The following is a 23,244-nucleotide window of genomic DNA, read 5'->3' as shown; positions in this document are numbered from 1 at the left end:
CAGATGCTCAACGGTCGAAGGAACAATGACTATTGGTTTAGCTAATGTATAAGAGCATCCACATCATAATGTAGAAAACTCAGTTCCTTTCTTCATAGCCATCAGCGTAGTCCATAAAACTCTGTCAAACCTACGGATTTTCCATTCTGAAAAGGTCTAAACCGAGTTAATGAAGAGTCTTGCGACCAAGATTCGTTTATCGTAGGTGATCGGTACCAGCACCAGATTTTGAGAAAACGATACATCATTTGTGTTTTGTCTCGTTCTCACTAGTAGAAAATGGTCTTTTGTTCGAAGCTGCCCGAAGCATTAGTCCCGGTCACGTTTGGAACCGGAACTAATGTTAGTCCCAGTTCCAACGGCTAGGACGCCGCATGGTTTTAGTTCCGGGTCAAACGGAACCTTTAGTCCCGGTTTGCGGCAAACCCCTATCGTTAGTACGAGTTTCTTTAGTCTCACCAACCGGGATTAAAGGTTTTTTACGTTTTTTGCTCCACACACATAACAACACCCCCCCCCCCCACCCACCCCGATCGCCTTTTAGCTTTGTAATATAAAAATGATAGAAAATTAAAATTAAAAATCTTTTTAGATGTAGGTAGGTTAGGTGATCTTGTTATTATAAAAAACAACAAACTTGAATTTTAACTTATTTTACAAAAAAATTGTATTTTTGATAAGATGGCAATTACTTTTGCATAGGATCTCGAAACAAAATGTTTAATATATGAAAATCTATCTAGGTGAAAAGTTACATCCGATTTCACTCGGCTATGCCCGGCTGGGATTTTTTTTAGATTCTCAAACTACCAAAGGGAAATATGAAAAAATTCAGATTTTAGATTTTGCAAAAAAATATTGTTATTTATTTGTTCAAGATTATTATTACTTCATTACTTTTATTAATTAAATTAATTATTTGGAATTCAAATAATAAAGAAGTGTGAAATCGTGACCAAAAGGTTAATAGGATTGATATGATACTAATATCAATAACGAGATCAAAGTAATTGGAAGCGGGACGGATGGAACTCAGAAGTTAAGCTTGCTAGTGCTGGAGGGGATGGGTGACCGATCGGGAAGTTTGACCACAAGTAAGTAATTTGACTAGAGATTAAGTGTAGTTAAAGACTAATCTGGTCAAATAACTCAAATACTAGAAATTCTAAATTTTAAAAAATTGTGTTACAAACCGGTTCGTAACGCAACCGAAACAAAAGAGGGAGGCTTTAGTCTCGATTCCGTAGTGTCTTTTGCAATTCGAATTGGAAAATTGTTCAGATAGCTTTGGACTTACCTGCATCAAGTAGTATCAGAAATATGTTTGAGAATTGGTTGATCCAAGGGTTGAGTAAGCCAGTAAAAAGTGCATATCCTTGTGGGAGTGAGCGCTTTATGTTGGTCAACACAGAACCATTCGAAATGATAATGTCAGAAGCCAAATATTTTAAGATTTTGCATGTCTTCCAGAAAAGAGATTCGTATTTGATCCTCACTTCAGCGAATGAAGCTCGGGAGCTCTGCACTCTGGGCCCGACCTGTGATGAAGCTAGTGTGTATCTTTTCTATTTCTTGTGAACTCTTTAAAAACTGCACTAAAATGGTTCTATACATCAATCAGAGGTTGGCGGTTCTCCTCCTTTTAAAAAAATAGGCGACGAGAAGAAAAATGACAATCGAAAAAGATGTTTTATTTAGCTTAGCACCTTCTACCTTTTTAGTTGTAGAGCATCCGCAATTCCGCATCATGATGCCTATATATTAGATTAGATGAGTGGATATACCCATTTCCACTCTCAGTTCACTTTTTTCTTTCGGGGTCTCTCTGGATACATAGAGATGTTTTCTGCAAACCTGTACTGTTATGTTAAATCATACTTTGTATCTTATCGAGCGATATGCTTGATGAGCAACTCAAAACAACAAAAATCATACTTTGTATTTTGGGCTACACAAAAATCATAAACATGTGAAACTCTAAAAATAGGGGAAACTCAATAATGCTCCCATATTTGTCTTTTTATGACTAAAACTCAAAAGATATTCTGATGTAAATTTAGACGTAAATACCAAACAACTATGTATAGTTATTATATGTTTCAGAATTTTTCCCTAGAACCCGAGCTCCAAAAGGGCTTTTCGTCACCTCTAGCTGGCTATCAGCGTCTGATAGGGGTAGTCGTAGGACTAGTATGGCAGGACACCAACATCCACAATTGAGTCAGTCTTGTCCCGTGTGGCTAGTACTTGGCACTACCTATTCGTCGACCGCGACAAGCGCATCAGCGCGTTGTCTCGGTACAAGCCACAAGTAGAAACAGAGGGTAACCCTTACGACAGGTGCACAGATTTCTCCACATGGAGCCTTTGGGATAGAAGACGATCTTGGATAGTTGGACCCATCCTGGTGTCCAAACAAGCACGCATAGTTTTAGACCCTGCAAATACAGTGGCTCTCGTGCAACTGGACTTACTCGGAGATCCCGGTGTGATTTGGCCCCATAAATTTCAAAACATGTAGCTATCCTGTACCCATCATCCATGTATTCTAGCTCTAGTGATACCAGCTGACACTGTCACTGTTATACTATTATTATTTATTAGATGGGACAAGCACCATGTATCACTAAGGCCCAATGATAAATGATAACTAACGAGACAGTGTCAAAGTTACTTCCCCCTCCCAATATCCAACGGCAACAAGAAGTCAGCAACCAACCAACAAAGTGCTAGTGTGCAGTTCCCGGCCTATTATACTATCAGTCAGCCTTGAACAGCTTCCACAAGCATTTCATTCGGAAAGAGCATGAAGTCGTAACCAAACCAGTGGTTTCTCACCGATAAACCGAACTATGAATGACAATAGGCTAACAAAGCAGTCAAGAATTACATAAAGGTATATGTCCATCAGAAGGAGTCTTTCCACCAGAAAGGAACTCTGTACAACTACTGAGAATATTTTGGTACAAAGAGCCGCAGGAGCTACCTGAGGCTGCGAGTTCGTTCTTGAGTTCATGGACTAGATTGACGATACTCTCCTCCTTCAGGCGATCCGAGTTTCGGTTTAGCAAGTTGAACCACGACATAGAGGAAACTGTGTGTATCTTGCTCTCCTGGAAGCTAGTGATGCACGAGAGTGCTGTCGCTGTGTCACCTTGTCTCAGTTTTAGGCAAAATCTTTCCATTATCATAGGGGCGGGTGGAACCCGGCCATGACGACACAGGTAGTCCCATACATCTTCCAGAAGCTGTTCCTGAATAATGATGGACAACAGACACCTTGGTGAGAACAGATACAGATAAAGGTTTAACAGACATCTCAAACTGAATGACAGGAACTCTGATATGGCCTTTTGACCTATATTGTAACCGTAAGAAGGCCAACCAGAACACTTCAGCTTTAGACATATGAGTAATTAGATAATTAGAACCTTGAGCATATGAGATAAGTACCTTCCCATTCCTGTAGGCATCAAGTACCATACGGAGGTGCCTTCGTTCCTCAAAATGGTAGCCATTAGATAACATTTTGCGAAATGCATACTCAAAGTCATTCCACTTTTTTGCTTCAGCACAAGCGTCCATGAAAGTATTGAAAGTAAACTTGTCTGCAATTGCTTGTTGACCCGAATCCCCTTTACTCTGAATCCTGCCACTTAGAATATTCCCCAGTAGATTTTTTGCATCTTCAAACATTCCATGATCTATGTATGACTTCAGCATGACGTTGCAAGTAACATTATTAGGTGAACAGTAGTTGCACATTTCGTTGAATATGTATTTAGCATTTTCCATGCTTCCACTGTCTATGCAAGTTTGAATAAGTCCGGTGTAAGTAACAACCAGTGGTTTCTTCGCAACCTTGCATATCTTCTCAACCTGAAGTACAGTTGCTATCAGACAAAGTTGAAGAGGAAAGAAACAAATAGTTGCATACAAGGGTAACTTTTTTTTTCCACTCGAAATACTCCTTTGTTCAAGTGCATAAGAGGAAAGAAACAAAGTTGAAGAGGAAAAAAAACAAAGGATTCTTTCCAAGAGAACATTACACAAATAGTGCATACAAGGCTTACGGGGTTATAAATATAGATACATAGGTTCAAGTGCAGTTGAGCATTAGCCCAAAAATGTTCCCTGGGAACTTTATGAGACTGAAAATGCAGGATTAAGAAAATGTTCATGATTTTAATGATTCAACGGATTTTTCCTATGTGTTTTTTTTTATTTGTACTCCTTCCATCCCATAATATAAGATGTTATTAGTTATTACAGCCAATACATGAGTTAGCAGGTTGTAATAACAACTTATATTACGGAACGGAGGGAGTAGGATTTAATTCTATATGAACTTTTCCCAAGGACTCCTTTTTGCACTACGTTAACATTTCATGGAAATTTCCTATCCACTCCAACCTCTTGGAAAGAATCCTTTGTTTTTCCTATGGTTCAATCAAACAAATTTTGATCCAAACACAATCCTGTAGGAATCAAGTGGGCAAATCAGAAAGGCCCTGAGTGTTATCATTTCCTAGTTAGCTGATTCAAACTTCCCTATTAATCAAAAGCTCTGCAGTGAAAATTAGATGGCGGAACTTAATTCCGTATTTTCTGACTGCTTGTTTCACATTAACCAAATATACACAGTGCCTACTTCAACCAAAATATGATTTTACGCAATATGGTATTTTCTTGCTTGAGAACAAAATATCTGAAACCTATAAGTTCTGTAAGTGAACAATCAAGAATAACATCAACTGTGCTCATGAGGCCATGATAGCAACTAATGAATTATAAAATCATAATAAATCATACAAACCAACAGAATGTATTATTCATTGGTTCTAGGACTTAGTGGGCCGTTGAGATACTTAACCTTCGGCATGGCCAGTGTAAACTTATGTTCTGCGACTTATTTTTCAATGTAATCAACAGTTGGGAATAAATTAAGATGAAATTAAGGAGCTTTGCTACCAACATAAACTATGGCAAGTGTGTTAAATATTAACTGCAGTTTTGAGAGGCCAAACCTGGAGAAGTGCTTCTTTGCACCGCCCTCCGCTGCAAAGGCACCGAGCAAGATCATAATAGAGACTAGCGGAACCAACAATTCCACGATTTTCCATGTCCTTCACGGCCATGACTGCTTCATCAATCTTTCCTTCTCTCCAAAGCGCATTAACGAGAACTGCAACAAGGATGAGGTTCGAGACATGAACTTGCCTTACCTACTGTATTCAAGTTCTTTTTTTTTCGAATTGGACTGTACTCAAGTTCTAGTTATTACCTTTATAGTTCAATGCACCAGGTATTGATTTTTGCTTCACCCTGTCGAAGAACTCATACACCAAGTTATACTTGCCACAAACAAGCATCGCCTGCACTACCACGAAATTAAACTAGGCTAAAAAATGGATTATGCTGCATAAAGAGCCCAAAATATATAGCATGATATTGGGCCAAAAACCAAGTTTAAGTACAACCTCTGATCCAAATTAGTTGCCGTAGGTTCAATGAACCTAGACAAATTTTAGGCAACATTTTGCCTAAATCCGCGACAACTAATTTGGATCGGAGGGAGTAGCAATTTTACAAGTGAAAACATATGCATAAAACATTATGTGGAATCAGCACCTCTTAGGAAACCAGGCAAGGAAAAATTCAACAGAAAATACATTTTAGCAACTTTCATGTATATTCTGTCCATAAAAAATATAATGAAAGGTGTTCAGTTATCTTCCAGAGAATCTGAAGGAGTTTGTATAAGTGCCCCTTTATGGGCCAGTATGGTTGGGCAGGAAAGAATAGAGAGAGATATGCTGTATTTGCACTTGTATGATTGTACCACAATCAGCATACCTCCATTACAAGACCATATGTTGTATTTGTTGGGCGAATATTCTTCTCTTTCAACTGTTGCAGCACCCAGAATGTCCCTTCCCATTGCTTTTGTTGCACGCAAGAATTCAAAACCTACATAGCAGTAGAAGCAATCATGTTCTAGTGAATACCAAATAATCAATAACCTTCAACATGCCTGGTTCATGGTGCACTGATTCCACTCACATATCACAGTTGCTAAAAAAAAAAACTCACCGCATTGTATACAATGAGGTCTGGTTCCAACCGAGGATCCCAATTCTGAACAGGACCAACCATAAACTTCTTCCTAGGAGGAGAACGCATGCAATCAATCACATCAAATAGTTCTTTCACAAGGCCAGCTTGCCCCAGAGTAACGGCAATACAATGATAGGCCGCAATGTCAGGATAAGAGGACAATTGATCCTGGAAATGAAATACAGGAACAACCTTAAATAAGATGCCCATAAGATGAAGATCAGTACTTCTATAGGAAACAAGATGAAGATAAGTACATGCTATACCAGCATGGTGTAAAACACATTCAACGCCTCGAAAGGTCTCTTTGCCTTCCCAAGAACATCAAGGACTGTTGTATAAATATACCTACATCAGAAGGTACTTTTCATAAAAAATCATATGCAGCACATATGAAAACACTGTACGCATTTAATGAGCCCATATGGAGGTACCCAGAAATATTAGTTAAAGAAACTACTTAAGGATGCACAAATAGATCAACCAACTTATTCATCTGGTTAACAACTCATTACATGTTATACCTGTGCTAAATACATCAAAGCAGTTAAAATGCATGGTACGAAAACAAAAAATGCGGTTTACGATTGATAAGAACATATATGTAAGTGGGCAACTCCTTTACCTGCTCTTGTCAGACTTGAATCTTTCACGTGATTGAAGCCACTCGACAACTTGCAAAACACGTTTCCAGTTTCCATAACGCCCCAATATTTGAACAACCCTTAGTATAGAGTGATCGGTGAATTTGATTTCTGCATCATGAATCATCTTGGAGAATTTCCACTCTGGAGTATTTACATCTGTAGCATTGAGCCTTCAAAAATAAAGAATTATAAGGAATTAACTAACACAATAGCAACTGTACAAGATTAATCTTAATCAATTTTGTGGAAAGCAAGAGATACAAAAATATTTTCTTAGTCAGCTAAGCACACAAATTCCATTGATGGATTGCAGTCCGCAATGTACATTCCAAAAAGAATTCTCCAAAAACAAACTGTATATAAGTTTGCATCGAAGCATTGTGATGTAAATAATAGCTTGGAAATAATTTTAAGTGCCTCTGATAATTTTAAGGAATACATATTCCTACTTTATAACATGTAAATAACCAAAAAAAAAAATTAATATGTTTGAGTGTATCTTTCCAGAAGCTCGGTATTATCTTTAGAATGATTATCTAGTATTAGATAAGGATTAATCAAAATATATACTAAGCAATATCAGAGTTACCATATAGTTGATGCCAACGATGGTAAATTGTGCCACTAGTAAACATAAAAAGCAGTTTAAATACAATTTGAAATAAATAGGGTAATAGTAGCAACGGGATCATGTTAATTAGTATTCTACATATAACCTACCATCATGGACCATCTTTTCCAGATTAGAAGAGAGGCTATTATGCATGCCAAACAATAAGTGGCTACTATGTTCAACTTAGAGCAGAAAACAATGATAACTCAAGCATTTGAACAAAAAGTTATATGAAGAGTTATTTCTTCATTAGAATTGTTGGAAGAATATTCAATACAGCAGAGAACTACGAAAACTCAAGCGCTAGGATAAAACAAATTACCTGCTAGCTAATTTCTGAATTTTCTCTTCTATTTCCATTTGAAGAGCCCGTGGCCTGTTCCTGACATCAGTGAATGCCTCAAAAGTCTTGAAAGCAGCCCTATCATCAATTGAATCCCTCCTAACAAATTTCCCCGGTTGAACATTTTCACCTCTCTGCATTCGAACCGTTTCAGGTTTTCCACGTTCAAAACTATCACTTCGACGACCATAGTTCTTAGACACTGTATGTGTATTACTGTATCGTCTACTTACAGTAGCCTTGCTATAGTCCATGTCATTATCTCCAAACCTACCGTCTACAAAATCTCTTCTTGAGCTTTCTTTTCTATGTTGATATCTTTGAAAATTACTGTCAGCGTTGATCTCGCTATTGGAAATTTGTCTCTCTCTAGGACTACTTCTTGCATTAGTAAAATCTTCTCTCCCCTTATTTATTGTAGAATTGGTGTTCTTCAATATAATGCTGCTATCCCTAGTGACAGAAGTACGACTTGCAGCAGAAGTTGCCCGTCCTTGTAAATCCTTCCGAGCATTTGACTGGCCAGGCATGTTCCCTGGTGATTCATGAACAACCATGCTACCTCTACTGTCTTTAGTCTTGACATATGGTGCAAACTGCCTGCGGTCATTGTTATCCGTACTGACCCCAATTTTGCTCCGCTCGCCTCGAACTATTCTTCTCTGAACATACTCTTCAACCTTTCCCTGACCATTACCGCTATCTTCAGCATCACGTGCCATTCGTTTCCCCGCCAATCCAGTAAATTCTTCTGCACTATCATTCATCGGCGATCTCTCTCTCCTACCTTGGTCACCCCCTCTGTCCCTAAGAGCTCCTCTTTTCCTCTCAAATGGCGCAAACTGCTTGCCATTGTTATCAGTAGCACCCCCAAATTCGCTCCGCTCGCCTCGAACTATTCTTCTCTTTACATACTCTTGAACATTTCTCTGACCATCACTGCCTTTTTCAGCATCACGCGCCATTTGTTTCCCCACCAATCCAGGACTGCCATTCATCGCCGATCTCTCCCCCCTACCCCCTCTGTCCCTCGGAGCCCCTCTTTTCCTCTCAAACGATTTATCCCTTGGATCAGCTGACTCCCTACCCACTCGTCGGCCAGCCGATGCATCGCCGTCGCCCGCGAACCTCCTCCTCGGGCTCCGGCCATCCGAATCACCTCCCTGGAAGCTCTTTCTCCTGTCCAGCTTCACCGACTCCATCATCTTCACGTAGTCGGTGAATGTGGGGCTAAAAGTGAGCTCCTTCTCGATGTGCCGCAGCTCCGACGAACCGGCGCCGGCCTCGCCGCTGGCCAGCGCACCCGCAGCGCCGGAATGGGGGTCGAGAACCCTGCATCTTCTCACCAAGCCCCAACTCACCGAGGTGTCCCTTCTCGGGACCAAGAACCCGTGACGCGGCCAAGAATTAGACTGTAAAGAGGGGAGCAAAACCCCGCACCCGCCGAGGTTGAGCAGCCCCATGCTCGCGTTTGGCGGCGCCGCCGCCATCGCCCCTGGTCGTCCGGTTGGGTTGCGACCCCTACTTCATTCTCCTGGTGGAACTCCCCACCGAGAAACTCGCTAACTCAGGCAGGAGGTGGCAGAACTAGAAAACAAAGAACACAAAAAATTGGCCCTCGCCGCTGATAGAAACAGCGGGGAAATCCTCTGTGGAAGCAGATGGATTCGGAGAAGGAAAAGCGCGAGCACCTGCACTTGGCCCTGCCTTCTTGTGCTGCGTTATCTCCTCTTCGGGAGGCGGGGGAAGAAGCGGGCGGGGAGCAGTGAGGGGACGGGCGGTGGTGTTCGGCTTCGTGCTTGGACTCTGGAGGAGGATGACGATGATATTTTACGGATGGGCCGAGAAGAATGGGCTTGTTCTTGTTAGGCCCCGAGACTGTGATCATTCATGGGAGGCTATACACCGCTTGTTGAAGCGGCCCGTGGACTATGGCCCGTTATCCATTCATTCACATCATCTTCCCCCTTCCGTCGGTCGTTTCAAAATACGCCATCCCTTGTCGGCATGCATACATCCTAGAGCATCTCCCACGGTATTATGAATAGCCTTCTAAAATAAACTCTAGCTCAATATTAAGTCAATACTTTATCCGGTATTTGAACTCGCGCTCGACACATAGGGAGGCAGATGGGAGCGCCGACGTCAAACTCCGGCTCACATCAGTCGTATAACTTAAATCTGGATCGGACATCAACGGTTGCATCGGTACCCCTCTCGCGTCGCTCCTCCTGGCGACCGGGAGGGGCAAACCCTAGCCGCCGCCGCCCCGTCCGCCCTCCCCCCTCTCTCCCTCCTCGTCGCCCCTCGAGGTGTTGTCGGCCAAAGGCCGCGGCGCCGGTGAAGGGGGCGGCGGGGATTTGGCCCTCGGCTGCGGTCCCCGGCGCCAAGCACAGCCGCATGGAGGAAGGTGGCCAGGCTGGGCTTGCCGGGGCTGAGGCCGCTGCCCGGCGACGCTCTCCACCCCCGACGCGTCTCCCCCTTGGTCGGCGACTCCGGCAGCCGCTCCTCCGTCCGTGGCGGCGGGTGGCTCTCGGGATCCGGCGGCTCGGTGGCGGCGGGCTTCGGTCTTTGGAGGGGCTGCGGTGGTGGTCTCGGTGGGGGCCCTGGACGCCGGGGCGGCGGCTCCGTATGGTGGCAGCGGTGCCGTGTTCTTCGCGGCGAGCGGTGGCCCGTGGCCCTGGCCGTGTGGGCGGCAGGGTGGCGGTGAGATCTAGTCCGGGGTGTCATGGCGGCCGGTGAAAACCGAGCCTCGACCTCGGTCTTGGCGGATGATGGCGGCGTCGGGCGACGTCGTTACCTTGTCGAAGGCGTCATCTTTGCCCGTCTTGGCACTACACTCGGCGGGTTTGGGATGCGCGGCTGCCGGTGAAAACCGTGCTCCGACCTCGGTTGGCGGACGATGGCGATGTGTCACGCCGCTACCTTCTTGAAGGCATCGTCGTCGCAGTCTGCGGTCTCTCACTCGTGCTGCTCCGGGGGAAACCCTAGGTCCGGGTCTCCCGGATCGGACGATGGCGGCGCGCTCTGCGTCGTTCTACCTCTTGGGGCATCGTTTTTGGAGTTTCTGGTGTTTTTTGGCGGATGTTGGTGGAGTGGATGGTGGAGCCGTCTGGCGTCATGGTGGCATCGACGGCAGGTCTTGCAAGGTTAATGCGATTATCTCTCTTGAAGATGGAGTCGAGGAAGACGGCGGAAGCAACTCCTGTGGCGTGGGCGTTGGCGTGCGCTGAGAGTATGCTTGACTGGATGTGCTTCTCACCTGCTATTGGGCGGTTTGGGAAGGCATTTAGTTTGGATGATGTGAGTTGGTGTATTGTCACCCTATACATCCTACTGTAGGTATAGTTAGGTTGCTTCGAGAGTGATCTTTTGTATTGTTTCTTGTAAGGCTTCATGTATAATCTAATAAAAAGCCGTGTGCATCCTTTGGATGCAGAAGCTGGGGCGATTTTTCCCCCTTTTCGAAAAAAAAACATCAGTCGTATGGATCTCGCCCATTAGCCTCCTATTTCCCACCTATCCCGTCCCCCTTCCTCTTTAACCAGAGATGCAAAATAAAAGAGCAAAGTAAAGGTGCCCTATGGGCGCTCTCTCTCTCCTCTACCCTATCACTTTTCCACCTATCGTAGCCCACCCCCTCCCCCGCCAGTTCCTTTTCTTGCACGCGACCCGCACGCCTACGTTGAAGCCGCCATCCATGGCTTCGATCGTCCTCGCCGACTGTTGCTACAACCGTCACCTACACTGCCTCCCCATGGTCTCCTCCTTCAGCCCCCCTTCGGCGTGAGATCGCCTGCCTCCGGGAGGCTACACCTTAAGTCAAAAAGCAGAGGGCAACCTCAAGTGCCGAGCGAAAGGGACACGAAGGAGTGGGGGTGGTGTTTCCTATGGCGTCGACAAGGGTGAGTGAGAGCTTGTGTGCGTTGGCAGTCTTCCTGGGCATGGGAAACCCGGCCCGGCCCGACCCGAAAAAACCGAGCTAAGCCCAGCCCGACCAAGCCTCTGGGCCGGGCCTGGGCCTGAAAATTAAGCCCGATCTGTAATTCGGGCAGGGCTGGGCTCCATTTTTAGCCCGAATTTGGCCCGGTCTGGTCCGACTATGTGTGAGCCCAACAACAGCCCAACCCAGTCCTGCTATTTTGCTGTTGAACATGGTGTTGTTTTCCTGTGATTTTGTGAATTTGCTACAAAACCCAACAATGTTTTGGACTGTCGGGCCGAGCTTCGGGCTTCGGGCTTTCCATCGGGCCAGGCTCGGGCCGTCAAAATGCGAAAATGTGTCGGGCCGGGCCGGGATTCGGGCCTAGAGAAACGAGTCGGGCTTTTTTCGGGCCAGCCCGAAGCCCGGCCCGGCCCAAGAAATGCCCAGGAAGAGTTGGCAGCGATTAGTAGGTGTCCATGGTTGGCTGCTATCGCTTGACAGAGCAATCTCTACGTCGGATGGTCCATGGGCCCACACCATGGGTTGGGTGTGACTAATTCTCAGTCGATTGAGAATTAACTTATTCTGTGGTGATGTTATCAAAACATAGTTGCAACTCATATTGCAACTCATAATTAGCATGAATCACGATTTAAAATTAGTTGTAAAAAATATATTTTTAGTTGTAACCCCGCTTACAACTGAAAAAATATCACAACCCAACCTACCACTCATATTGCACGGATCGCAAAGCAAATTTGACGGTGAAGAACTTAATTGAGCTCTAAGTCAGTTCTCAACCGACAATTATACCTGCAGCACGTGTCGAGGCCCAAAGTTCAGCTATACCGGCTACGTGCGCCTGTCTCTGTTCCAAACCAACCGTGTGGCTCTTTCGTGCGTGACTGCGTGTCGAATCTGCAATCAGCAGCTCAGCACGTCTTGCTCGTGCCGGTTGAGTCACCGAGAAGAAAGATTAGTGTAGGCCCCTCATCCCCACACAACTCGAATCAAAGCTGATTGTTCCCGCAGCTGATCCAACTAACTGCATTAAAGTTTCGGTTGACGCATGTATCTCCCAAAATGTTCGATCCTGAATACTCCCTCTATCCATTAAAAGATATCTTAGATTTTTTTAAATTTAGATGTATTTATAGAATAAACAGTGTTCACATACATTTAACTTTAGAAGAATCTTAAGACATTTTTTTATGGATAGAGGGAGTACAGTAAAAGGGTTGTGAATTAATCCCCCGCATAACAAGTACTCTCCCTATGCATTGGTTTATGGGGTTTGAGTGTATCCCTAAATTATTAATTTAACTAATGTAATATAAACTATGACAGAAAAGTATATCATTCAAAAATAAAAAAAATTATAATATATATTTTGTAATACATATATATATATACTTTATATTACGTTTGACCAATTTACGATCTAGAGATACAAGATGACCTATAAATAGAGTATAGTATTTCCTCCGTTTCTATTTAAATGTCGCAGCTTTGGTCAGTGTTAGGGCATCTCCAGCGGCGCGACGAATTTTAGCGTCCGCGCGCGTCCGTTTGCGTCGACCCTTTTGGTCGCAATCGACCGCGCGTCCGTTTGCGTCGGGGTGGCTCCAGCGGCACGACGCATTTTTTAGGACGAGTCCTTTTTTTAAAACATGAAACATAGTTTACATACGTAAAATAAACCTAAAACGCTCATCGCTTTCGCCGTGTCGCTTCGTCGTCGCTATCGATCACGATGAAGTCCGGCACGACCCAAGGCCGCTTGTCATCCGTGGGAGCGTACGCCGAAGCGCCGCTGCAGGTCTTGGAGGTTGAGGAGGCTGCGGCGTGGCGGCGGTGGAGAGGGCCAAGCGTGGCCGTGGCGGCGGTGGAGGCCCCGTCTTGATCGCGGGGTGGCGGCGGTGGAGGCGCCCAGATCTGCGGGTGGTAGGCTGCGGTGGAGGCGCCCGATCTGCGGCCGTGGCGGCGGTGGCGAGGCGCCGCCGACTCCAAGAGCGCTTCGTCGAAGTGCTTCATCCGCCGACGGGCCCGGCGGCATGACGCCGGTGGCGTAGCGGGCGGCGGCGCCGCACGGCGCGCGTCGTGCTCGGAGACGAGGACGGCGATCGCCATCTCGTGGTCCGTCCTGTTCTCCGGAACTCGGTTCCGGCCCTCCGCCAAGGCCGGTGCCATTCGTGGAAGACGACGGCGACGGTCATCGCTGTCGTCCTTCGCCTCCTCGCTATGGTACGCGAGCGCCTCGACGTAGTCGTCGTCGTCGTACACGCCGTAGGCTTCGTCGTTGTCGTCGGCGTCGTTGTCTTGCGTCTCGCCGACGTCGCGTCCGCGTCGCCGACGACGCGTCCGCGCCTGCTCACGACGCGTCGGCGCCCTGCCGACGACGAGCCGCCGGTGCAGGCCGAAGGGTAATCCCTGCCGCCCATGAAGCTCGCCCTTCGTCTCCGTCCGTCTCCGTGGACAGGCACGTACGCCAAAGCTCGGAGTCGATGGCGTACGCAGATCGTCGCGGAGGTCCGCCGCGAATACCGCCTCTGCGCCGGATCTCGGCGGTCCGATCGAGCTCGCGCGCAGTCTTTGGAGGGATAGGCACCCGGCGGCATGAGCCGCCACCACTAGCGGCACGCCGGACCAGGCGTCGTCGCACGGCATCCATTTGCCGTGCATGAGCCTCCACCGAGACGGGGAGCGGGATCTTCTTGCCGCCGTGCCGAAGGCCTCGAAGTCATTCTTCTTCCCCGGCGCGGCGCGCGTGGTGGTGGTGGTTGTGGAGGTGTGGGCGAAGGAGCGGCGCGGCGGTGGGCTTTATGGGCGGGCGCGCGCGGATACGATGCCATTGAAGGCGGCGCGAAGCCCCGGCCGCCGCCGCCGCCGGTCGCGCGAAACAGACAGCGCGCCATTGATGGCGAAGGCTGCAGCGGCGTGAACGCGAAGCGCCGAGCGCTCGAACCTACGGCGAAGGCTACGGTGCGACGCGGAAGCGCTCGACCGCTGAATCGATGCCCTCGATGCGGACTCATTGCCAGGCGGGCAGTGGGGAAGCGAGCGGACACTTTGCGCGTCCGTCGAGCGTACGCAGCGACACAAACCTGGCGCATATTTGGGCAGTTTATGCGTCTCTCGCGGACGGCCCAATCACTTTGCGCGTTCCCGCTGAGGTGGTGCTAGACGATTTTCTGGGTCACGCGATTTAAAAACGCTTTCGTCGTCCGTTTCATGCTGCGCCGGCTGGAGATGGCCTTAGTGAGTGTTTATTGTCGGAGAAAGAAGATGTCCAAGCCAAGATTCGGTAGGAGGCAAACCTGGCCCAGAAGAGCAGCGAAGTCTGCACAACCTCCATAGAAAAGGCAGGCCGTGCAGGAGGTTGTCCCTGTCCTGAGTCCGTTCCTCGCCTTGCCGTGCGCTCCCTGCAACCCGGACTGTCGCTCGACACGACGACACCTATCATATGAAGACATGAACACCGAGTTTTACTCTTGCTAATCGCCAAATCTTACAAGTGATGTCTGCCCAGATCAGTCAGTTGACTTAACCTCATGCAGAGTCATGTGATCAGAGCTCGTCTCGGTCAGGCTTACGACGGGAGCCACAGATGCCTATGTCTGGTCAGGATAAATATAATATATATTGGAATATTTATAAACTCAAATAGCTATAGGATGAAAATATATTACATCTTCATGATACTAATTTGGTGACATAAATATTCATGCCCTGTTATTTAAGCTTGGTGAAACTTTTAAAACATTTGAATTTTGAAAAAGTTGGAAGTACAATTTTTTCGTGAAAGGATGGAAGTACTACAAACACGTGATAACTGAATCATGCTTCACCTCTTGACCATGGAGCCAGGAGGTAGACTCTCTGTTGCTTACAAAGAAAATCTCCGTACTCCCGCTTTGCGAGAATATAGTATTAGTATTTTTCAAATGTAAACTACATAAATTTTGATACCTATAAATCCATATCCACACCAGAATATCAAACATCTAAGATATGAATTATATTTCATGATGCTTTTAGAAACATATTTTTTTGTGTTGTATAGATATTGATATCTTTCAATATACTTGGTCCAAATTCATAAGGTCTGATTTTCATGAAAACCAATGTGCGTTATATTTGTTTTTGACATGATGTGCATCATATTTTGGCATAGAGGGAGTATCTTAGACATGCTAGGAGAAGGGGGGGGGGGGGGGGGGATAACATGATCGATTGCATCTCCTAGTCCCTACAGTTTAAATGAACTCCACCGCTAACTGCGATTACTTATTTCATACTACCTTCATCCCAAAGTTTAATACTTATATTATTTTTAGGAAGTCAAATTTTGTTAAGTTTGATTAAGTTTTTGCTAAAAAATATTAACATGTAAAATACATATTTAATATCATTAGATAGATAATAAAATATATTTTCATATGGTATCTACAAAATTATCATATTTATTGGTATATTTTTCTAAAAGTTTGGTCCAATTTTACTGGGTTTGTTTTTTCAGAAAAATATAAGCATTACGTTTTGAGATGGAGGTATGTACTCTCTCCGATTCAAATTAATTAATTTTACTTTAACTAGATACAGATGAATGTAGACGTGTTTTAGCTTTAGATGCATGTATATTTAGATGAAATGGAGTCAATTAATTTAAAATTAATTTAAATGAGAGGGTATACTAATAAAGAAAAATGAAGAAATTTAAGAACGCTCACGCGACCACGCACCACAGTGACCTGTCCGCTAGATCCACTTTTCCACACAAGTAGTACTCCTCCTCCATCTTCTCTCTAGCGGCGAACGCGGTTTTGATTACAGTTGGAACAAAGAAAAACCAAAACCGAAGAAAGTGCCCCGCGACCTAGTGGGGAGGCGGTACAGTGGTGGGGAAGATATGCCTCGGGAGAGGCCGCCGGCGGAGCACGCCGAGGCCGAGGCTCCGGAGGTGGTGCAGATGGCGCCGGAGGCGGAGGACCAGGAGGAGAGGTGGGCGCGCCTGCTGCCGGAGCTCCTCCAGGAGGTGGTGCGGCGCGTCGAGGCGTCCGGCGGCGAGCGCTGGCCGGCCCGCAAGGACGTCCTCTCCTGCGCCGGCGTCTGCCGCCGCTGGCGGGACGCCGCCGTCGCCGTCGTGCGGCCGCCTGCGGTGTCCGGCAAGATCACCTTCCCGTCCTCGCTCAAGCAGGTGAGAACGGGAGCTGCGCCTGGCCACGTGCTCTCATACCCGTCGATTGGTAGGGGCCGCTGCTTCCGGTTCGGTGTCTGGTCGTTTAGGGATGTGGAAATCACCGTTCCAAACTGAGATTTTTATTTGGAGCCGCGAACCGATTTCCCCCCTTTCGATCCGTTCCAACAAAGTTCCTCTTTTCGATGAGTTCGCGGCATCAGATTGAGGCTCTTTCGGCTGTGTGAAGGCCTGAGCTGACAAATTTCACACCTGCATACATTAGGTCCATTAGTTCATTACATATATGCTGAGATTGCTTACATAGATATTACTGCAAACTTTTTGTTGCTCGTTAATCAATCTGTATCGTTTGTCACCAGCCCTAGCACACTTTTGAAGATAAACTATCTCTGAAGGCATCATAGACTCACATGAATTCCACAGGGAACAGTTCAATTCCGGCATGAAACCGGACACTTTCCCACCAATCAAAGACCGCCCTTAATGGGTTCTTATACCATTTTAGGTAAAAGGTGTGCGGGTCTAAAGTAGAGTCATGTCCTCATTCTTGGTTTAGGGAAGACTAAATTAGGTGTATTTTGCTAGGCAGTTTCAATGAAGCTTGACATGTTGGCAGGTTTGGCATATATCTTCTATAATCAGATAGGCTTGCATATTTTGTCGTGCCCAGTGAGAGAAACTCGATTAGTTGGGATTTTCATGGCAAATATTCCACATTAGGAAATCACTCAGTCGGACATATGAGAAAATAGCTTATCTGATGTGTGTATCAAACAGCCAGGGACAAGGGAGTTCCCAATGCAGTGTTTTATCAAACGGAACAAGAAGAACTCTACGTTCTACCTCTACCTCGGCTTGACAACTGGTAAGTCTATCTGATGTGTGCACTTTCTCTTATATTTATTTCATGTGGCATATGTATAGATATCAGTTTGAACTTTATACTATGACACTCAAGTCTGTTTTTGTTTGATCTCAAAATAAGGCATATGACATTCTTTTCCTTTGATTGCTACGCTGCCACCATTTTCTCAGAATCTAATTTTTACTGTATATAGTGACACTTGATTATCAGAAGTATTACTTTATATCTCCCTCTGTAAGGCTTGAAACCTTCAATTGGAATTTTATCATTTGTTTCTCCTAGTCGATTCACATGTTCATGTATTATGAACAGAAATTTTCTCAACCAAGTCCCGTGTACTGAAAGATAAAGTATGCCTTTTGCTGTATGCTATTATTATATTTCCTGGATGAATATTATACCAGTTATCAACTTACCATGTCATGTCAATATAATTTGGTATACCATTCCTAATGTCTTAACCAATTTCACTATCAAATATGCATCATATTGATAGTTTAAACCATATTGTTTCTTTCCAACAGCTACTGTAGATAAAGGGAAATTTCTTATGGCCGCGAGAAGGTTTAGGCGCGGTCCCCATACTGAGTACATTATATCCCTTGATGCCGATGACCTGTCACAAGGGAGCAATGCATATTTGGGGAAACTGAGGTGAGGTTCTATGTGGTTGCAGGGTTTGCTTTAACCTTCCATGTTATTTTTATTGATTCTGCTAAGCGCTCAAATAGGCTGAAGTCTTATATTGGTGCCTATAGGTGACTCAAAATGAGTTATGATTTAAGAAACTCACCTAGGCCTATAGGAGAAGACAACTAATAGACAACAAAACATATTGGAGTTCCAAATTCCAGTTAGTATCATTTCTTCACCTTGTACTACTAATATGATTCGATGGTCGAACGATGTATCATTACTAGATTGTAAAACAAACCCTTTTGATGTGGAAATATTTCCATCATGTCTCATGACTAACCTCTTAGGTCTTAGTCTTTGCTCTTTGGTAATGTCTACTCAGTTTTTATAGTTGCTTGTTTTGCATTTGCTGGGTTTTGGTGCTCCTTTTTTGTTTCGGAGTTCTGTGGGTCTCTGTATTAATTCTAACTCTGCGACAACAGTAAGGAAAAAGTCTGCTTTACTCTTCTCAAGTATAGCATTTCTCCATAACCCCTACCTTTTCAATGTAATTCATCTCCTTGGAGGCTTGTAACGAAACCCTTACCTTTTCAAAAACACAAAGGTCCTTTGTGTTTTCTCAAAAGAAGAAGTAAAGCATTTCGCCATAACCCCCTGAAGTTTTTTTTTACCAATGTTGGATATTGAACCACTTAAACCTCTGTAGCCGGTTTTGAAGGTGGTAATGTAATGTATATGTGGTGAAGATGTCATGGTTTTGAGTGTGTGTTTGGTTTGTTTCCATAACCTACCCTACCAATTTTCCGATCATGGGAAACATTTTGGACCTTGTTTGGATGGTTGCCATGTTTTTTTGCATCCCTATGCCCCTTTGCCCACTCCATTCAGTTCATTCGTCTTGGCAACATTGGCCAAATAATGGGCAAGCAAAACCCTGGTTAGCGATTTTTTTATGGGAATGGGCTTGGGCGTAAATGAAACACAACCTGAAGGCAGTTTCTCCTACGTGAAAGCTATATATTCTTCTGTCACCTGCCTCCTCTATGTGCCAACTGTCAAACTTCATGCACTAGCCAACGCAACCAAAAGTCCAAACTGATAGAAAGGGCTGAATAGAAGAACAGACACATGTATGACTAAAGAGGAACTGATGGAAAGGGTTGAATAGAAGAGCAATTAACACACTTATCACTAAAGAGGCCTATGCGTGGACAAAGAGGGGGTCAACAACAATTTTTAGGATAAATTGCGAAAGCCAGAACTCGAACTCAAGCCCCCCTTGGCTGTAATACAGTGTCAAGCTTCATGCACTAGCCAACAACAACAAAATCCACTTACATACTTGACAACAACAACAAAATCTGATCACTCTTTTCTTGTTCATCTTCCTTGCGTGATCGGTGCGGAGGAGGAGGGCTTTCCCAAAATTTATTTCCTTTCGCCCTTCTGCGTATACTGGCCTCGCGTGTGTCTACTACTCTACTTCCTCCTCTTGCCAGTCCAATAAAGAGCAACACTTCCAGCTGTGCCTTGTGGGCCTAGAAGCAGTACCTAGAGGCACATAGAACAGATTACCATCTGATCGATGAACAGCTTGATTGGCCTTCTTGAAATATGTTTGGTTACTGGTTGTTTAGGCTTTAGCCAAACACGGGCGATGATTTTTATCGCCCCAATCAATACTAACTCTCCGCAGAAAGGGAGGTGGAAAAATGTTTTGCTGACAAACATGTATTTAGACATTTGGAGGGAGTTAAGTAGGTCTCTTCTGTATGGTCCTCCCCTATTGGTATCTTTTTAAAATACTTCATATTCTTCTAACTGATTTCTGAAGTACGTTAGAGGCACGAAGTGAAGAAATGGTGTCCTAGATTATGCTTCATGTATGTTGACGTGATTATTTCACCAACTTCTTGGAATTTGAATTTACCATTTTAGTGTTCTAGGTTGGGTTATGTCACTTACCTAGATTATGCAGAAAATTTTGGTTACTGAATAGTAGTAAGTATGTTTCATACTCATTTGGTGTTTTACCCAGTGATGATTCTGCTTCTTCTGTACCCTGTTTAGATCCGATTTTTGGGGAACAAACTTCAAAGTATATGATAGCAAGCCACCGTATGATGGCGCTAAAGCATCAAGTAGCCGATCTAGTCGGCGTTTTGGAAGCAGAAGAATAAGTCCCCAAGTATCGTCAGGCAACTATGAGGTTGGACAGCTTTCGTACAAATACAACCTGCTCAAATCCAGAGGCCCCAGGCGAATGTATTGTGCACTCGAGTGCCCGTCAACTCAGGATACCTGGGAAAACTCCCTCAAGACAAAGGTCTGCAAGCCCACGGGGACCACGGTTTTAAGAAACAAAGCTCCCCGCTGGCACGAGCACTTGCAGTGCTGGTGCCTGAACTTCCACGGGCGGGTAACAGTTGCGTCCGTCAAGAATTTCCAGCTGGCTGCTGCTGCCGACCCCAATGACCTTACTAGCTCCAAGGATGCGGAGACGGTTCTGCTGCAATTTGGTAAGGTCGACGATGATATCTTCACGATGGATTATCGGCAGCCACTCTCAGCATTTCAAGCTTTTGCCATCAGCCTCAGCAGCTTTGGTACGAAGCTGGCTTGTGAGTAGCAATGCGGTGATGCTCGATGTGTTATCATGTGGTTGTCGCAGTCAGATGCATCTGTGCGTCGTGTTGTGTCTCAGTAATTTTGCATTTTCTTTTTGTTTTTTGTTTTAGTTTGGATGTGAAGGTACTATATATCTGTATCATGCTCTTGTACTTTGGATGGATTTCGTTCCGAGCGAAAATTATGTTCTGTAAAGTTCTGCTGGAAACTGAAAGCTAAAATTGGGCTGATGTACGTAAGGTCTTGGTGAACTCTTCTAAGCCTGTATGTGCCTGCATGTCAAAGAGGACACGTCTCCGAAAATGAAGCTGGAAATTTGCTATATTAAGTATTTTTAAGTAAGGTGCTGGACAGCTTTACAGATGATCTGATCTAGTCCCTTCGAAATTTTGATTTTAAGCCTGTCTCCATCAATTCAAACTTGGTAATGGAAGATTCTAGAACAATGGTGCCTGTGGACGTTCTGAAGATGAGATGCGACTAATTCTCAGTCGACATAGAATAACTAGTTATCAGTCACGTGATGTCGATGAATTTCAGTTGCAATTCAGACTAACAAAAATCTTTAAGCAATTCAACGGTCAAGATTATTGCCCTCAGTTGCAAACCATGTTGCAGGTAGTAAAACCTTAGTTGCAACATCTTAGTGGCAAACCATGCTGCAGGTAGTAAAGCCTCAGTTGCAACTTTGTTATTGTTCTCAGTGGCAAACCATGTTTTATGTAGTAAAAGCTCAGTTACAACCTCGTGTGCAACTAAATCTCGGTTGCAACTTATGTTGCAACTCAGCTAGCATAAATCATGATGCAATCTAATGGTGTGAAACTTGAACTGGCAAAAAGAGTTGCGAATCTGTTAAGATAACTTCAGTGAGCTCGTTTATGTCTGAACTCCGCGGTCCGTTGTACAAAGTCAAAGGTCAAGCATGCATGCTTAGACAGCAGCCATTTTCCACATTAGTACTGTATTTTTTAGGGAATTTTCCACAGGAGTTGAAAGTGACAAGATGAGCTCATGTCTGCACATGCTTTTCCAAACGAGCCAGAGGATCAGACCTCTCGATCGCACGAAGCAAGCAAAGATCGTACTCCTACTTCGTATTCTCTCATCAGCAAGAAACGAAAAGCGAAAGAAAGCTTCAAGCTGGCTACTCGTAGCTGTTGTCGGCGGCGCTGGCCCTCCCGAGCTCCGCCTCCAGCGTCTCCATCTGCTGCTCCAGCAGCCTCAGCCGCCGGTTCATGCGGTCCAGCCTCTCCCGAGCTGCCTCGTCGAGCTGCACCTCCTGCCCGGCGCCGTGGCCGTGGGTGGCGCCGGCGAAGCCCGCGTCCTCCGCGTGGGGCTTGGGCGGCGACGAGCCTCCTCTCTGCTTCCTCCCGAGCATGGCTCCTGCAATCGTGTATACTGCTGATTACGGAATGGCGTAGACCGGGTGTCAGGCTGAGCAGGGTAGTGGTGCGCTGGCGAGTTGGGGATCGACTGGTTGGAGGTGGCGTGGCCGGCCGCCCGGCTTTTAACACGCGAGCAAGGACTTGAGACTTGGAGGAGGGGCTGCGCTGTGCCTGCGGAAGGAGAATGACTGGTCAATGTATCTTTGCTGGGTCAAGAGTCACGCCCGGCGACTTGGACGGCCCCGATCAGAGCCTGCAGCCACCACTGGACTCCCTCCCGTGCATCCGTGGCTGACCGGCGGGAAAGATCAAAGATTCTTAGGGGGAACGTATGTGGCTACAACCGTTGCCCAAATCTCCAAGCTTGCTGTCGATACGCCGTGGACGGGAATCAAGGGCTGGCCGGCGTGCTCTGGTCTTCTCTTGCGTGAAGAAACCCATGCTCGACGCGGCGGTTATGGAGCCCAACGTGATCATCGCGTGCATCACACCGTTGTTCGGCAGTGGCATCCCGCCGAACGACGCGCCAACGCCGTTCCCGGGGGTGGAATGGGGATATGCGGCGCAATTTTGAGGGAAAACAAAACAAATGGAGAGAACTAGCCTTTCTGTGGCCGACACCGCGAGCCCGCTCGACGTTTCGCGCGCATTCTTTTTTGTCCGAACTCCCCTGAACGCGTCTCGGTTAACGGGGATGGTCTGGGCTCTCCGAATGGATTAAGGGCTTTTTTTCGGGAGGAAACGAGAAACCGAAGTAATGGCTGGACCAAACAGGACCGTTCCGATGAAGCAAAAAAGGTGCTGAAGGACTCGTCAGAGAGACGGCTGGAGTGCTCTAACTAGACGAATAGATCACCTGAATCCTGGACTAGACGGGCGTTA

The 23,244-nt window shown here is 45.7% G+C and overlaps 3 protein-coding genes across 4 annotated transcripts; 1 reads left to right on the top strand and 2 right to left on the bottom strand.

Annotated features, from left to right (window-relative positions):
- Window positions 1-2,815: 2,815 nt before the first annotated feature.
- LOC127343308 (pentatricopeptide repeat-containing protein At1g30610, chloroplastic) lies at window positions 2,816-9,531 on the bottom strand. Of its 2 annotated transcripts, XM_051369425.1 has the most exons (10): window positions 9,412-9,531; window positions 7,700-9,307; window positions 6,743-6,934; window positions 6,384-6,465; window positions 6,094-6,285; window positions 5,857-5,970; window positions 5,285-5,375; window positions 5,028-5,185; window positions 3,454-3,879; window positions 2,816-3,254 (listed from the first exon to the last, which is right to left on the bottom strand). In XM_051369425.1, exons 2-10 carry the CDS (start codon window positions 9,208-9,210, stop codon window positions 2,880-2,882), a joined length of 3,141 nt encoding a protein of 1,046 aa, XP_051225385.1. In that variant the 5' UTR covers window positions 9,211-9,307; window positions 9,412-9,531; the 3' UTR covers window positions 2,816-2,879. The 2 variants fall into 2 exon arrangements, with proteins under 2 accessions (XP_051225385.1, XP_051225384.1); XM_051369424.1 differs by having other exon boundaries at window positions 7,700-9,521.
- A 6,909-nt stretch (window positions 9,532-16,440) lies between these two features.
- LOC127343307 (tubby-like F-box protein 1) lies at window positions 16,441-21,234 on the top strand. The gene is made up of 4 exons (XM_051369423.2): window positions 16,441-16,842; window positions 17,623-17,710; window positions 18,235-18,364; window positions 20,417-21,234. The coding sequence occupies exons 1-4, from the start codon at window positions 16,555-16,557 to the stop codon at window positions 20,973-20,975; spliced, it is 1,065 nt and encodes a 354-aa protein (XP_051225383.1). The 5' UTR covers window positions 16,441-16,554; the 3' UTR covers window positions 20,976-21,234.
- A 593-nt stretch (window positions 21,235-21,827) lies between these two features.
- Window positions 21,828-22,517, bottom strand: LOC127338528 (uncharacterized). Its single transcript, XM_051364605.2, has one exon. It carries the CDS (start codon window positions 22,353-22,355, stop codon window positions 22,122-22,124), a length of 234 nt encoding a protein of 77 aa, XP_051220565.1. The 5' UTR covers window positions 22,356-22,517; the 3' UTR covers window positions 21,828-22,121.
- Between the last annotated feature and the right edge of the window lie 727 nt (window positions 22,518-23,244).

This window comes from Lolium perenne, chromosome 3 (genome assembly GCF_019359855.2).
Source record: "Lolium perenne isolate Kyuss_39 chromosome 3, Kyuss_2.0, whole genome shotgun sequence".
In the NCBI taxonomy this organism is placed as follows: Eukaryota; Viridiplantae; Streptophyta; class Magnoliopsida; order Poales; family Poaceae; genus Lolium; species Lolium perenne.
This window is presented reverse-complemented; position numbering and strand designations above follow the sequence as displayed.

Coding starts and splice junctions, on each gene's coding strand:
- LOC127343308 (XM_051369425.1), bottom strand. CDS start 9,210: ATGGCGGCGGCGCCGCCAAACGCGAGCATGGGGCTGCTCAACCTCGGC. Junction 6,466..6,742: donor TTCAAGTCTGACAAGAGCAG/GTAAAGGAGTTG, acceptor CTTCTGATGTAG/GTATATTTATACAACAGTCC. Junction 3,880..5,027: donor GCAAAGAAGCACTTCTCCAG/GTTTGGCCTCTC, acceptor ACTGTACTTCAG/GTTGAGAAGATATGCAAGGT.
- LOC127338528 (XM_051364605.2), bottom strand. CDS start 22,355: ATGCTCGGGAGGAAGCAGAGAGGAGGCTCGTCGCCGCCCAAGCCCCAC.
- LOC127343307 (XM_051369423.2), top strand. CDS start 16,555: ATGCCTCGGGAGAGGCCGCCGGCGGAGCACGCCGAGGCCGAGGCTCCG. Junction 17,711..18,234: donor CTACCTCGGCTTGACAACTG/GTAAGTCTATCT, acceptor TCTTTCCAACAG/CTACTGTAGATAAAGGGAAA. Junction 18,365..20,416: donor GCATATTTGGGGAAACTGAG/GTGAGGTTCTAT, acceptor TACCCTGTTTAG/ATCCGATTTTTGGGGAACAA.